This window comes from Vicugna pacos, unplaced genomic scaffold (genome assembly GCF_048564905.1).
Source record: "Vicugna pacos unplaced genomic scaffold, VicPac4 scaffold_19, whole genome shotgun sequence".
Classification (NCBI taxonomy): domain Eukaryota; kingdom Metazoa; phylum Chordata; class Mammalia; order Artiodactyla; family Camelidae; genus Vicugna; species Vicugna pacos.
Window position 1 is genome coordinate 25,362,703 of NW_027328740.1, and position 15,106 is coordinate 25,377,808.

Sequence of the window (15,106 nt, forward strand, 5' to 3'; positions counted from 1 at the left end):
TCAATTGAAGCAGCGATGTACCCAATTCCCAGGACTGTTGTGGAGATCCAGTGAGATAACGTTTGCAGTGTGCAGCATGGTCCCAGCACAGAGTCAGTGCTGAGTGAGTGCCAGTGAGTATCTGGTAGGTCAGGTGTGGGTGGTGGGACTCGGTGTCTGAGGATATCTGGGCCCTGAAGGAGGGGTCCATTCACATCTGTGAGTGATGGGTCTGAGTTGGGAGAGGCACGGAGAACTTAGCCCCCGACCAGAGGCCCTGGGCAGGACGGCTATTGGAGGAGCACCGTGAAGTCAGCTCTTTGCAGGTGGAGTTGGAGGTGCCCTTGTGACATCTAAGTGCAGTGTCACGAGCTGAAAGTGGAGGTCTGCGCCCAGGCTGTGCATTTTCGAATAATGTCAACTCCTGAGGACACCGAAGTATTGATCACTGAACGGAAGTCATACTTTACAGGACAAATGAATAGTAGTATCACCTCTGTCATCAAAGCTCACGTCTATTTATTCATCACTCAGTTTGCTAATTGGGTACTTACAGAGCTCACTTCACCGTCCTCCCGTGGGCTCAGGCTCCACAGAAAAGAGCTGGTGTGTCTTCCTCTTTTCCAGAAGAAGACACATTTAGCTTGTAGCCTTCTGTACCTCGCCAGACTTAGGATATTAGTTTGTTGGTTTAATTGTATTTTCTGTTGGCCATGTCCTGACAGGAGAGAAATTTTACCTCATGGTCATGTTTCAATTAGCTGTTACTGAGAATTGCTGATCTGATACATAGTGTATGTATTATATTAACTTTGTAGGGTAGTTATCATTTTTCTGTCTTTGCCCTTTAATTTTGATTGCCCCTTCAGTGTTCTATCCTTTTTGGGGCCTTATTTTTTTTTAATTAAAAAATGTCTGTTAACAGTTAAGAAAACAAAAACAAAGAAAAAATGCACATGGGAGCTAAATTTAGAAAATGTCTAGTGTGTTTTCTATCTCGGCAATGGAGGGTTCTAGAAACTCGTGAAAACTTTCATTACACAAGTTCCTTAAAATGCTGATTAAGAAATAAAACCTTCCTTCCTCATCTTTCAAGCTGCACAACTAATTGTCAAGAAAGTGAGGGAAAATTCTCAGAAGCCAAGACAAATGAGAAAGCAGGGTTTCTGGGAGATATGCGAGCCTTAGAATCCCTGGGGTGCTGGTTTGATCCTGAACTGATTTTCAGTTGCCTTGACAGGAGGGCAGGATGTGAGCCCCAGGCCTCTGACACTAGGAGTTGGATGGGGGATCATATTATGGGCCAAGCCCATCCTGAGGATCTTGGTTTACTAAAGGGTGAAATAGGAAAAAAAAAATTCCTCAAGGCAAGAAATTAAGGAAAGTCAATTTTGTTGGAAGAGGGGAAAAATAACAAATCCAAAGTAAGGATATAATTTAAAGTTGTTCTGGCATTAGAGTGACCACAAACACCTGGCAGAAAAGCACAGATACTCCTTGATTGATAAGTTGTGTTTTGAATGAATCAGTGAACAGCCATTCTGAAAAAGGCCTCCAGAGTCTTGTGGATCAAGATACTGGACAGCAAACACCTCCCTTCCAAGGTCTCATTCAAATAACCAGAAAGGTTTTAAAGGAAAGAAGCCATAATCATAGATCTATTTATTAACAGTTCTATATGCTACGAATTCAGAGGTGACTATGTAGTTGTCTCCTCTATTATGGACCTTACTTTCTCTTTGGGGAGACAAAATGACATAGTTGGTAATCTTGGTGGAGGGAGGTGTTAGTCTGTTGCACTTAGCCAGGAGAGGAGATTAAGAAAACAGTGAAGGGTGGGTGAAATTTTTAGCTGAGGACAGTCTTGTTCACTTGGCTTTTAATTGCAGGCTCAATGAACTGTCACTGGAGGGAATAGATCTTACGGAGGATGGACATAGCTCAGGCCTCATTGGAATGGACAAATGAACCTGGAGAAAGACAGTCAAATCTGTGCAGACATTAAAGTTCACTTGAACGTGCTGCATCCCTGAGCCAAAGATAGGACAAATATGCAGCAATTCTTGAGGACAGAAGAGTGGTTTTTAAGGTTCTCCAAGAATGAATCCCATGGAACCGAGATGGCCAGTTGTCAAACTGAGACTTTGTTCTTTGGACGGTGTACCCAGCAAGGGTATTGGCCTTTTATATGTTTCCATTTGTCTTTAATACATGTCTGTTGATGAGGACGTGGGCACAAATGTTTGACACCTTGTCGAGGCGATTTTGGATACCTGCCTAGAAGCACGGGCACAGTTGCGGCTGCTTCATACATCTTGCAACCCATCCCTTTCCCCGGCTCCGTGATCACGGCAGAGTGGTTCCTTGTTGACCTGTCCGTTTCCTCTGTGACATCATAACCCATGAAAAGACCGGAGCATATTAACTTGGCTTTGTTAAAGTCAAAGAAACAGATCAAATGTGGAGTCAGATTTGTTCTTTCCTATTTCAGTAGTACCATGGAGATGGCAGTTTGGGCAGCTTTTTGTAGTGTCCTTGAGGCTTTCTCTCTCAGCTTCTTTGCGCCTCAATTGAAAACCCTTCATTGCTGTCTGGCCTGCTGGTAATGCACACTGCCTGTTTTGCCCTGAAGATGTGTTCTGTTTATAAACTCATCTCTACTCCTTGGAAAACAACACAAGAAAAACTCAGTTGGTTTTCCACCAGTCATGGACAGGGGTGAGGTATACCGTGTTATTATTTCATAAAATAATTGTAATAATAGTAATAGTAATAGTACTAGAAATAATAATAGTATAATAATAATAATAATAATAATAATTATTATTATTATTATTATTATTATTATAATAAAAGAAGTCTTAAAACAGGACTGAGCACATTGGAGAGAGTCAATAAATGCTTTCTGGCTTAAATCAAAAGTGATGACTTAGTGATTCCATGGCTGCTGTATTTGCTAAGCTAGTTACTCCTTTGCTCCATTACACATTATTTTAACTGAAAAAGAAATGCAAGCAAAAGGTTAAAAAAAAAAACTCAAACAGAGCACAAAAATACACAAGTGAAAGAAGTTTTCCCTCATCCTCTGTTCTTTCAGCCCTGTCTGGAGATGCCACTGTTTACTATCTTTTGGGTGCTTTTCCAGATATGCTTTGCACATTCCCACCTATGTATGTAAATTCCTTTAAAATTTTAGTTATTTTTAACTTAAAGAGATTTAAATCCTCAAGTGGCTTCTGCCCGGGTAATAGAACAGAACAAATCTGACTCCATATTAGATCTGTTCCTTTGAATTTAACCCTATGCTCTGTCTCCTAGGCTTCATCTTGCTTGTAAAAAATTGTTGCCTAGAGCCTGAAATACACAGGAGAGCTTATTCTGAAGCTCTGACCTTTAAGGATATTTAACATTTTTTCATTCATTAAAAGATAGCAAATTGCAGAATAGAAAATAACGTTTGTTTTGTTGGAGATTTACAGGGATCTGACCCACGCAGATAGCTGTAAGAACAAAGGATTCTAACAAGAAGGAATTCCTACACTAAGAAGTTTGCAACAACCAAGCGCGTAGGAAAGCAGCCTGAATTGTGACTTGGGGAGATGGTTTTCCAGAACATTAGTTTGCCAACTAGGTCTACAGAAACTTGCTATTCCAAGCCCCAACATCTGGTTTCCAAACTTATTGGCCTGTCCTGCACTGAGGAGAATGAATTTGGACTTGGTAACACTCCTATCTACCTAGAAAGCAGGGCACTGGAGCTGAGTGTTATGGAAACAGGCCAGCCAAGAAACAAGCACCAATCGGAGTGCTGGAGTACTCAGAATTATTATGCCGGCGGGCTCAGAGGGGCTTCTGCTCCGAATTTCTGAGCACCTCCAAGACGTGCACATGAGGTTTTAAAGACTTCAATACAAGTAAGGGGATATTAGCCAATAAGACTCAAAGAACAAAATGCAAGGAATCAGTACACTGGAGCTTATCAATTTGTAATAGTTCACATTACTGACACTTGTTGAGCTTGGAATTACGAGTTAGGTTGTTAGCCCAATAAACTGACACTAAACTTCAGATTTACGAGATAGCCCAGCAGAACTTAGATCAGTAAACCGACACTTATCACACTTAGATTTGTGACTTAGCTTGTTAGCCCAGCTGGACTTTTCCTTCACATGAGGACAGCTCTCCCACCCCCAGGAAACCACTGTGAGCCCTTGATGTTTCCACTAGGTTGGGGTATGGTTTACCCAGGAGGGATGGGGACTATGCACCAACACTCAGGCAGTCTGCTCTGTCTGGGGCTCTGATCTTGTACCACACCTCTCCCCGCCAGCCCAACACCTGGGACAGTGGAGCTAAGGCAGTGATCCTTCCTGCCTGTTTCCCAGCGTGTAAAAGGGGAATATGTACTCTTCCCAAGGAAGTTCTGAGCGACAACACCTGCGGGTGCTTGGTTCTCAGAGCAACAGAAAACCCAGCTCCGCATGGGGGCAACGGGTGTGATCCCCGTAGTGTTTCTGCAGAAGCATCTGATGGAGGGCTGGATCAGGGAGGTAAAACATGAGCTGCGGGACTTGAACGGTTACAGAAGGGTACAGAGGTAGGTCTGCCATCTCAGGGTGCCCTAGAGGTAAAGCTTTTTCTCTCCAACTCCGCTACGACACTCCCCTATCCAGACCCATCCCTTCTCTGCTCTTCCTGTCCATCTGTATCCCTCCACTTTTCCCCTCTTCTCCACCCGCTCCCATCTTCTCCCTCCCTCGCTGTCCCACCTTCTCTCGCAGAATCCAGAGAGGATCCATGTCCCTCCTGCGCATGCGCTGTCGGTGCCTGGTGGTCCCCTGGTTCGAAGCTCCATGTCCGAGCCGGGGATTGGCCCCAAATGCTTCTCAACTCTGTCGCCCGTTAGGCCTTTGGTTCCTGCCTGGGGCCGGGGCTTCTGGCTGTGGAAGTGCAAGGTGGGGGGCTCCAGGGAAAGGGTTCAGGCGGCTTCGGGAGGGTGATCCGCCTTTCACAGCCCCCAAGGGCGCCAGTCAGCCCGTGTTCAGCTGAATTTCTCTGGCCAGACCCTTCTGACAGCACCACCTGCCCCGGCGCCCCGGCCACAGCTGTCCAGGTCCAGGTGTGCGCCTGCCACCTCTCACGCAGCCAGGATCCCCTCAGTCCACGGCTGGCGTCCCCTTCCCCTCTCCCGCCCGCGAGTCCTCTCCTCCCGGGCTTCCTCTCCTCGGCCGCCTGCCCGTCCCCACCAATGGGCGGGCTGTTTCCCGGGTGGGCGTGGTCTGCGGACCTGGACGGGAGCGGGCGGCTTATGCTGGTGCTGGGGCTGGCCTCCGAGCGGGGCTGCAGCCCGCACCCCCCCTTTCCCTCCCCCCTAGGGCTGCCCTCCTTTCCCTTTCACCCTCCCTCAGGACCAGCTCAGTGGCGTGTGTGCTGCTCCCCGGACTGAGAGCCTCTGGCTGTAGCGCCCAGCTTCACCTGGTGGAGTCGGGAAAAGGGAGCATCAGTGCTGAGCAAGCTTCTGTCTCCTCCCTCAGTGTTTCTGCCGCAGGTAAGTATCTTGAACACTTTCAGGTGTTATGATGGCGGTGCTTGTTGATGTCACGTGTTTTTATAGTGAGAGGGATTAACAGTGGTGAAAGCAGGGCTTGGTTCTGTTAAAAATGAGCTGAAGGCATGAAGCTGTGATATCCTCCTTCCTTCCCTCTCCAAGGGTGAAACGTGTGACAGTCAATTTTAAAAAGATAGTTACAGTCCCTAGCTAGCCCAGCCCAGCTAGTGTGTGTTAACAGGAACAGCATCACCAGAGGCCTTGGAGACCCAGGGATATTGCAGTCCTAAAGAACTCCTGGCACAGTTTTGTTTGTATTGGTTTTTTTTTTTTTCTTAAATTGTGGGACAGACTAGTGGTATAAAAAGAAAAATATTTGTCAAGAAATATTTTTTCATATAACAGCGTTATTGTGATATAGTTCACACACCATGAATTCCATCCATTTAAATGGTAAAATTCAGCAGCTTTTAGCATATTCACAGTTGTGCAACCATTATTATTCCAGAACGTTTTTATCACTTCAGAAAGAGCAGTGGAAATTAATGACCTATCCACCCCTCCCCAGTGGTGGTTCTAAAGAAATTTCTTGGCTAATCTTGACCATAAATTCACTTGTTACATTCCAAGAAAAATCTGGTAGGAATTCTAATCAGAATTGCAATGAATCTGTCTATCAAAACAGGAAGAATTAACGTCTTTATGGCACAAACTTTTTCTACCCATGAATATATTTCGGACCCTATATTTTCCTCTGTCCAGAGCCTGGCCCATGGGAAGTCCTCACTACTTGTTGGGCTTGTGAATGATGAGATTCTATACATCGTTAGTTGCAGCTGTAGCCTTTCACAGAAGAGAAAAGAAACCTCAGTGAAGCAAGTGACTCTCTGATGGTCAGAAAGAGTGACAGCCATTGCTGGAGTGATCCAGTGGACTTGGTGTTTTCAACCAGAATTCTCCACCACCTACAGCTAAGGGGATTAGAGTGTTCTTTTATTTTTTCTTAATGGCGTTGCTTTTATTTTTACTTATTTTTTAAATTATTTTTTATTTAAGTGTAGTCAATTTACAATGTTAGTTTCAGGTGTACAGCAGAGATTCAGTTATAAACATATGCATATGTATATACATATGTTTTAGATTGTTTTTAGTATAACTCATTACAAGAAATTGAATATAGTTCCCTGTGTTATATAGCAGGTCCTTGTCATTTATTTTATATTTACTAATTTGTATCTGTTAATCCCTCCTTTCCTGCCTGCTAAATACAGTTTGCTTTCTATGTCCATGAGTCCATTTATAGGAGCACCATTTTTCCTAGTAATATATGCTCTTTGGCTGCTTTCAGTTTCAGTAATTCCATCTTATCTGTGGGCGCTTTTCTTCTGGTGGTCTTTATGTGGTTTGCACACGTGGTAATAGAGATCTTTATTTGGGAGAACTCCAGGTCTCGTGTAGTCCCTGGTACAGAATGCCCACTGAATTGATGATTGAACTGGGAAAAAAGCACAGTAAATGCTGGAATTTCCACTATGGTTGAGAATTCCAGGTTTCAATAACCTGTTTAGACAACCTTACTATTGGCTGCACCCATACTGGGTAATTTGGTGGAAATTCATGGTATGGTGGTGTAGAGACTGGACCTTATATTCTTCTTCTCTTTCTATTTTCTAACACTCATTTTCCTGGGCCTTCCAGATCCTCCCCCAGAAGTGCCCAGGGCTGGCTTAGTGCTGCGCTGAGGCAATATTTGTTAATAACGCCCTTTCCTCTTCTCCTCTGAGCCTCCGTTTCTTTCTGTGCACAATGAGCGCTTAGACTAGATAAATACTTTTCAGTTTCTTTTAAAGCCATGTTTCCTTTGAGAAACAGAAAATGCAAATATCTCCTCTCAACCCAACCCTTTAGATTTTGGTATGTCCTCCAAGGAGTGACATAGCTCTTTGTGAAAAATTGATGTGATTTTGATTGCAGGTGACACAGAAAAGACTCTTCAGAGATTTATTGCAGGGAGAGGGCAGGAAAGAGGCAGTATGTGACACTTTCTAGTGTGAGCAACGGAGCAGGGACTTGGATTTAAATACGGTGTCTGACGTGGCCTCTCTCTAATCTTGTAGAATGTGATAAACTTCTCTACCTCAGTTTCTTGATGTGTCAAGTTGGGGTGATAATATTTTAAGGCTTCTGTGAAACATTATACAAATAAGATATTTGTGTCTCGGTAGAAACAAGATCTGCTAGGGATTCAGGGATTTGTTTAAAAAAAATTCTTGTCCATAGCACTCTGTCTGTGTGTATTTAGAAGTTCCTGGAGGGTGAGGGTGAGTCTAAAGTCCATTGTGGGACAGGTGGCCCATATTTCTCCGTGTCCCAGTTTACCCCCTACTCCCCAGTCCTCTTCCTCAGTCCAGGATGAAGTTCCCTAGTAGATTTACACAGAGGTCTTGTGGAAATGGCTTTTCATTTTATTGTTTCACCAAGAAGGGCTGCCATCATGATCTCTGTGGTCAGGTTTTGAAGGGCTGCCATCATGATATCTGGTAAGAATTCTATGCAATTTGGAGTTCCAATTTAATGAAAAGAAAAAAATTACAAATAGAAAATTAGAACAAGGGTGGTGACAGGGGCTCTTTTAAGTGGACACCATTAGCTTTGTTAGCTTCAGGTGCTGTGGCCTGTTGCCACGAGGACCCATCCTCTTGCTCTGAAGTTGGAGGGACTAGTGGGCTCAGTGGGAATGTTAACTGAGTGTATCTCATGGGCTGGGCATTGTCCTATTTGTACTGTGTGTTCCTTATTTGAGACAGTGAGCTCACCTAACCTCGATAACCTCTTTAAAATATTAGACTTTTAATTTTGAGATGTAATGTAGATTCCCATGTGGTAGTAAGAGATTATATGGAGAGGGCCTATGGACCCTTTGCCCAGTTTTCTTAATGATTCCATCATGCAGTGTTGGGGTACAATTCATTACTGACTCACTAACAATTTGAGGTTTGTGTTATTGCCCTTATTTCTATTCACGATTAAACTGGGGCTTCGTGAAGCACGCAGGCCTGTCCAGGTCACCCACATTGTTAATGCAGAGTCGGGTGAACGTGGGCTTGGGATTTCCAGGCAGTACCATTATGATGGTTTGTGGCAGGGAGCAGCATTCACTTTGCTTGTTTATTCATTCATTCAACAAACATTTATTGAGTAAACTCTGTGGGTCAGATGCTTTCATAGAGTTATCTGATTCTTCAGCAGTACTGAGAATCAGGTAATGTTTATATTTTTTAATCTGAGAAAATTAGCTCTGAGAGGTTATAACCTCCCCAAAGGAAGTATAACTCATAAAGGAGGGATAGAACATGTGTACAGTCACCTCCTTTTATGCAGGTGGTACCCTATGCATTTTACATTTTCAAACATCCGTAATCCAGATATATTCTTGTAAGGCAAGGCTTTTTTTTTAATTGAAGTATAGTCAAGTTTACAATGTTGTGTCAATTGCAAGGTGTTTTTTGACTTTTGAATTAAAAAATACTTTTTCAGGAGGGAAATTAGGTGTATTTATTTGTTTGATTTTTTAAAATGAGGTACTGGGGTTTGAACCCAGGACCTCGTACATGCTAAGCATGTGCTCCACCAATGAACAGTACCCTCTACCCCAAGGCAAGTTTTCTTATCCATTATTATGAAGCTTAGGAGTTCAAATAAATTGAATAGGAATCCAGATCTTTTGATCCTACTGTGGTCCTTCTCTTTATATTCTGCTGAAGGGGGTTGGGGAAGCATTTCCTTTGTTCATTTCTTTATTCAGCATTTTTGAGCAGTGACTTTGCATCAGGGCCTTGCTAGGTGCTTGGAAATAGAAAATAAGAAATGACCTTTCTCTGCAGAGGCAGGAAGCCTAGACCAAAAGCTGGGTAATGTGATCCGAGCTACAGTAGCCATATGCAGACTCTGAGGACAAACTGTACCCTTGGATTTGCTTTGGCTTCCCTTGTCTTCTGGCTGGTACACACCAGGTCACCGCAACCCAGATGGGCCCGTAGCACACAGCAGAGAATGTACCTCGATCTCCTCTCCCCTCTCGGCAGGGCCTGCAACATGAGCATCCCTGACTACGTGCAGTGTGCTGAGGACCACCAGACTCGTCCCGTTGTGGTCCAATCCATAGAGATCATCTCAGAGGAGAATTTCTTTTGCATCTATCAGCTACTCACCTCGGTTAGCCATATCAGCCCTTGTGGCTCCCAGTGGACACTCTGTATCCACTACAGGCACCGCTATGTGCCCGAGAATCGGTGGAGCGTCTTCCAGAAACACCCCAAGGTCGTGGGCCTTGTCACCATTACCGAATGTCTCTCTGCCAAGGCCTTCGAGAAGCTCCACATGCAGAGGAGCTGTATGGCGCATCGCTTAATGACTCTCAGCTTTTTGTCTTTGTGCAGCATGGGGAGGTAGCCGAGCAGACGCGCACCGACGTTGCCTTCAATCTAAGAGTACTGCAGGGTGGTGGAGAAGAGGATCGAGGATTTCACTGAGTCACTCTTCATCTTGCTCAAGTCCAAGTGGCTGGATGGTGGCCCCAAGAATTCTGGGGACAAGATCCCCCTCCCCTGCATCCCGTTTGAGAAGGAGGACTTCATGGGACTGGACACAGACAGCAGGTAAGTTTACCTGGAATCCAGTCCACCTTGGCTGTGTGCTGGATTGCTTCCCTACATCCAGAAAGGAATCAGCAAGGAAGAAGTCAATCTTGTAGCCAAGGGGGGAGGGAGGTGCAGCCCGCCGGTTTCCAGACATTTCAAAGTGAATCCGCCTTTATTTCAGAGAGATCCTTTTAGGGTTAGTGTGGACACTTACTCCCGCTTTACAGCCAGGAACATGGTGGGACCCCTGGAGTTGCTGTCCAATAAAGTAGCCAAAGCCACTGATGCTAGGAGCACTGGGGAGGAGGCTGGACTCAGCTGAGATGTACTGTAGGTCAAATGCACATCAGACGCTGAGGCTTGTCTAGTAAAAGTACATAAACTATCTCTCTACTTCCTATATTGATTACATGTCAAAATAATAGTATTTTACATACAGTAGATTAAGTAAGATCTGTTCTTAAAATCACATTCTAGTATTTGTTTTTTGTTTGTTGGTTTGTTTCTTTGTTTCAAATTTGAAACGTGGCAACTGGGAAACTTTCTTTACATGGCTCTCATTTCATTTCTGTTGCGCAGCCTGTCCTGGTACATGCTCATCCCTTTGCTTATAGATGAGATGCTGAGCCCCGAGAGGCAGAACGAGGCGCTGGTTGAGCTGCGGCTGGAGCCGCTGTCACCTGCCTCCCAGGCCCAGCACCTTTTCAGCTCAGGCCGTCTCTTCCTGCCCGACAGCCACCATGCCAAGTTAGGACATCAGAAACACCGCCAGGGACTTCCGAATGAACTCCTTATGCAGGGAAAGGCGTATCACGGTGTATGGGACAGAGCAGGGAAATGTTCATTCCCACTTTGTCCCTGTGATTAAGTCAATGGCCCCACTTTGCCTCGGAAGTACAGATGAGCTCTTCTGGGCTGCCTACCCCCCACCTTCTGCTCTGTTTCCCCGTACATCTATCATGTTTTCCCTCGGGCTGAAGAGGGTGAGATGCCTTTGCCGAGACGTGGTCCCCCTTTGCTGGGGTGAGTGAGGGAAGCTGTGTCCCCCCGGCCTACGGCCTCGGTCCTTGAGTCTGGAGAGGGCTCATGGTGGTCCCACAGGTGGCGGTCAGAAGACCTGGCATGTGCTACCGGGCCCGCTTTGGAGGTGGTGCTCTGTGATTCTTGAACTTACCTAAGATCAGATCCTACTTTCTGGTTGTTGGTAAGTTGGAGGAGAAGATGCTAGGGAATTAATAAAAAGAATGTCTAGACCAGCCCTGTGAGTGAGAAGCACAGGGGACACTAGTCCCACCTGCGAGAGCCCACCTAGCAGGCTCTGGATGAATTTTCTGTTCCTCCCCGGAAATACCTCTATGGCTTAAGGAAGAGGAGAGGCATGTCGTGGCCATGATCTGTACTTGTCCTCACAGGGCCCTGTGATCTACATGCCCGCACTCCCCATCTGCTTCTTGGAGATGAGCTGGCATGTTTAGGAGCCTGGGCACTGCTGAGGGCATAGCTCCCAGCACCGTGCTACACAGAGTCTCGCTCCGTTCACCTCATCTGTCAACTCCTGCTGAGGCCCCAGACATTAGTCAAGTAGGTGCATCAGCGAAACCTAAGCAGGGACCACCTTCTCCCCCTGGACAGACTGGTGAGTGAGCAGTGGAAGCCTGGAGCCCTGCCCCAGCCCCCACACCAGTGCCACTTCTTTTGTCATAGGAGGCACTGGTGACATTTTTGCTCAACAAATGCTTGTCTCTGAGTCTGCAGACCCACCAGAGAATGCCAGCTTGTTTTTGCCTTTTGAAGTCTGCCCTTGGGACTTGGCGGAGTAGCCGGATGTGTACTTAGCCGACAGTGGTTCAGCGCATTAAACCTGCCTCCTTGTGGGTCTGTCTATTCTGGTACCATAAGGGCTCAGCCAGCATCTGAACGTCATTGAGATAACGCGGCCAGTGAGCTCGGGTCAAGCACATTCTCCTCCAGTCACTTTTACTCCATTGTTTCTTTTACTATTCCACAGTCATTAATTTTTTAAACAATGCTTTGGTGCAGGAGCAGAGCCTCATTCTCTCCTGCTACTCTTGGTGGAAGTGAGTAAAACGGTCCAGACTGAAATGCGACAATAATTTGTAGCTCAAAAGCTGCCTAGTCGCTTGTAGGTCGAATTTTGGTTAGGGGAGCTGAACACGTTGTGGTCCCCCGGCAGCGCCGCTCCCCTCAGGCCCCTGCTTTCCCTTGAGCAGGAGGTGAGGTTGGGCCTCACCATCCCCGCGTCCCTGGCCTCACACACTCACATAAATTCTTGTACATGCAGTCAAAATTATTTTTGTTCTTGTGTGATTCTAATTTTCTCTTGTTCCTCTTTTCCTTTTTCTTTACTCCTTTTTCACTTGTACTGCCCAGTGAGCATGTTGTTGCTTCTGAAAATGTGGGCTGTGCACACCCTGCATTTGAAATAGCCAGATTGCCCTCCGTACAGTCTCCATCGCTTTAAAAAGCAACAACTTAACAGCTGTTTTGATCCATCTATTATCTTAGTCATTTTTTATTTTCTAATTTTTTGGAATATTTGCTTTGTTAGCTCATCACCCACTGGTGTTTGATACCTGTTGAAATCCTTGCTTTTGAGGAACATGTTTGGTCCTCCTTTTATTTGGTGACAAATGCGCCCTTATTAAATTTGTTTCATTGTTTTGAAGAAGTAAGATGTGAATTGATTTAGTCGGCTGCTCAGGGATTCTTTTCATGGAGTATTTAAACTTGTAAGGTCAAACTCTGCAGCATTTTGCTCGATTCCTGCTTTTACACAAACGTGCTCAGCACGTGGTTCCTGGCTGTCGCTGTGTGACGTGCGTGACGTCGCTTCCTGGCCGGCGGTCACTGGTGAGGATGTGGCCGCCACGGAGGTGACAGCTGCAGGGGACGCTGTTGGAGGAAGCGGTCACCGTTTGATTCTTTAATTTTTTTTTTTTTGCATTCAACTTCCCCGTGCCATTTACTTTACTTTGCCTTCATAAATGGGCAGAATTGGGTCTAAAATCCATGCCACTATTTTTTCCCTTTACGAGGCTGGTTTTTCTGAGTATCAGGACAACATGGCCTTCTCCTAAGTAGCTGGCTTACCTGGATCTGTTGGGCAAAGGGACTGCTAAAAGGGCCGTAGCTTCCTCTCTGCTCCAGCCAGTGGGCATTCAGAGCTGGGTCTGTGGTTTGCCTCAGCAGCCGTGCAGACCTTCCTGCCTCGGCCTTTACTTTTAACCCATGTTGGCAGTAAAGAGCTGAATCCGTTTCTGTTGCAGCTGACGCCCACCACGTGGGCCCCCTAACGTGTCGTTAGTTTGTGGTAGTCAGTCCCCAACACCCCAGTCAACAATGAAGGAAGATGATTTGTCCAACCCAGGACCTTGGATTCTCAACCCTACCCTGGTTCATCTCACCTGGTGGAATTGTCTGGCCACCACCATCATGCTGACCATGAGGCCTTGTTTCTCCTTTCATGCTCTGGTCCAAATGTGGACACTTCATTTTTCATTGAATTTGTCTCGCTTGAGACAGGCCAGAATATCTGAATGAGTCCATCACATTCTGGGTGGGGAACAGAACAGAAGTAAGTGTCGCAAGTAGATGGAGTCTAGGCTGTCCGGGTTGGCAAATGCAGGCTGGGATCTGTGATGGCTGGGCTGTACACTGGACACAGGCCTTTCCCATGGCTCCTGAGAGCCCATGAGTTGAAGTGATAACAGCCTTGCGTGGGTTCCCCCATCCTCATCTGCTCATTGGCAAGTGTGTCTGCTAATTAGGAGCTCCCCCAGACCTCGGGCCCTTCAAAGCTCAGACCATGGGAGAACCTTGAGTCCCTTCTCCTGGGCCTCCTGTGTGAGAATCCACTGCCTTCTGAGGTGAACAGCGGCAGGAGATGCCTCCCCATCCAGGGAGCACCCTACGGAGGACTGTTAGTGCACCATGCTGTGAGCTTGTGTGTTTCCGGCCATGGTCCCTACAGAACTACACTTGAGATGGGCTTATTGATGGAGATAACAGGACTGATTCCAGGGCAGGGCCTGGGGGAGGGAACAGTGGAAATTGAATGTGACCTCAGACACCTCGGTGGGTGCTGGGGCTGTTACTAAAATGGGGAGTCTGGGAGATACCTGACAGGAATGGAATTCCAGAGTAAATGGTGGACATGAGGCATTTTTAAGATGCCATTTGTCATCCAAATTAGGACTTCAAAGAGGCACTCGGGTCGATGAGCCTGGGGCTCAGGTGAAGGAGCCGGACTAGAGATACACGTTGGGAGTCGTCATTCTTAGCTGGTGTTCACAGCCTTGCATGTGAATTAGATCATCTCGAGAGCTGCAGACTGAGACTGAGGGGGGCAGGGCTGTGTCTTGGTTGGAGGAAAGCCCAGACCATACAGCTCTGGTGTGTCAGTCAGTGGCGTTTGCCATTTTCAAAGCAATGCCAGTTATCCTTAAGGGGCCAGGGGCTGGGCAGGGCCAGCCAGGAAGAAATCTGAAGGGAGGGTCGTGGCCACGTGTGCGTCTTGGGAAGGTGCAGAGGCTGCAGGGTACGGGAGGGTAGACTCCTCAGAAGCTAGAGTTGCAGTGAGGAGTGGGGAGAAGTTAGTCACAATCACCTGTGAGGGAGGGAGGGAGGCCTAGGGAGCCCCACCTTACCGGACTCGCTTTCCCATGAACAGAAGGCAGTCAGACAGAGGATCTGAGGTGAGAAGGGATGGGCACTGGGAGGGGAGCCAACCTGGAGAATGGTGCTTGCAAAATTCTGGAATAGTCTCCCTGAAAAATAGAGTTAAAAATACCCAGACTCTTAAGAACATTGTTAGTGACTTGGGAGGAGGCAGTTGTTTTTCTGGCCTCCTAAGGGTAAGGCATGTATCCAGGGATACACAGAAGATACGGGCAGTCTGTTCCGGGGGCTTGATCGTTAC

General features: G+C 46.3%; 1 protein-coding gene across 1 annotated transcript in view; it reads left to right on the forward strand.

Moving 5' to 3' along the window:
- Window positions 1-4,186: 4,186 nt before the first annotated feature.
- The window catches only part of LOC140693336 (trafficking protein particle complex subunit 9-like), a 115,555-nt gene continuing 104,635 nt past the window's right edge, over window positions 4,187-15,106 (forward strand). Inside the window, exons 1-3 of the mRNA XM_072957272.1 lie at window positions 4,187-4,576; window positions 5,388-5,527; window positions 9,967-10,185. Of these exons, the coding sequence (XP_072813373.1) occupies window positions 4,461-4,576; window positions 5,388-5,527; window positions 9,967-10,185 (475 nt within the window). The 5' untranslated portion in view covers window positions 4,187-4,460. The remainder of the gene's footprint in view (window positions 4,577-5,387; window positions 5,528-9,966; window positions 10,186-15,106) is intronic.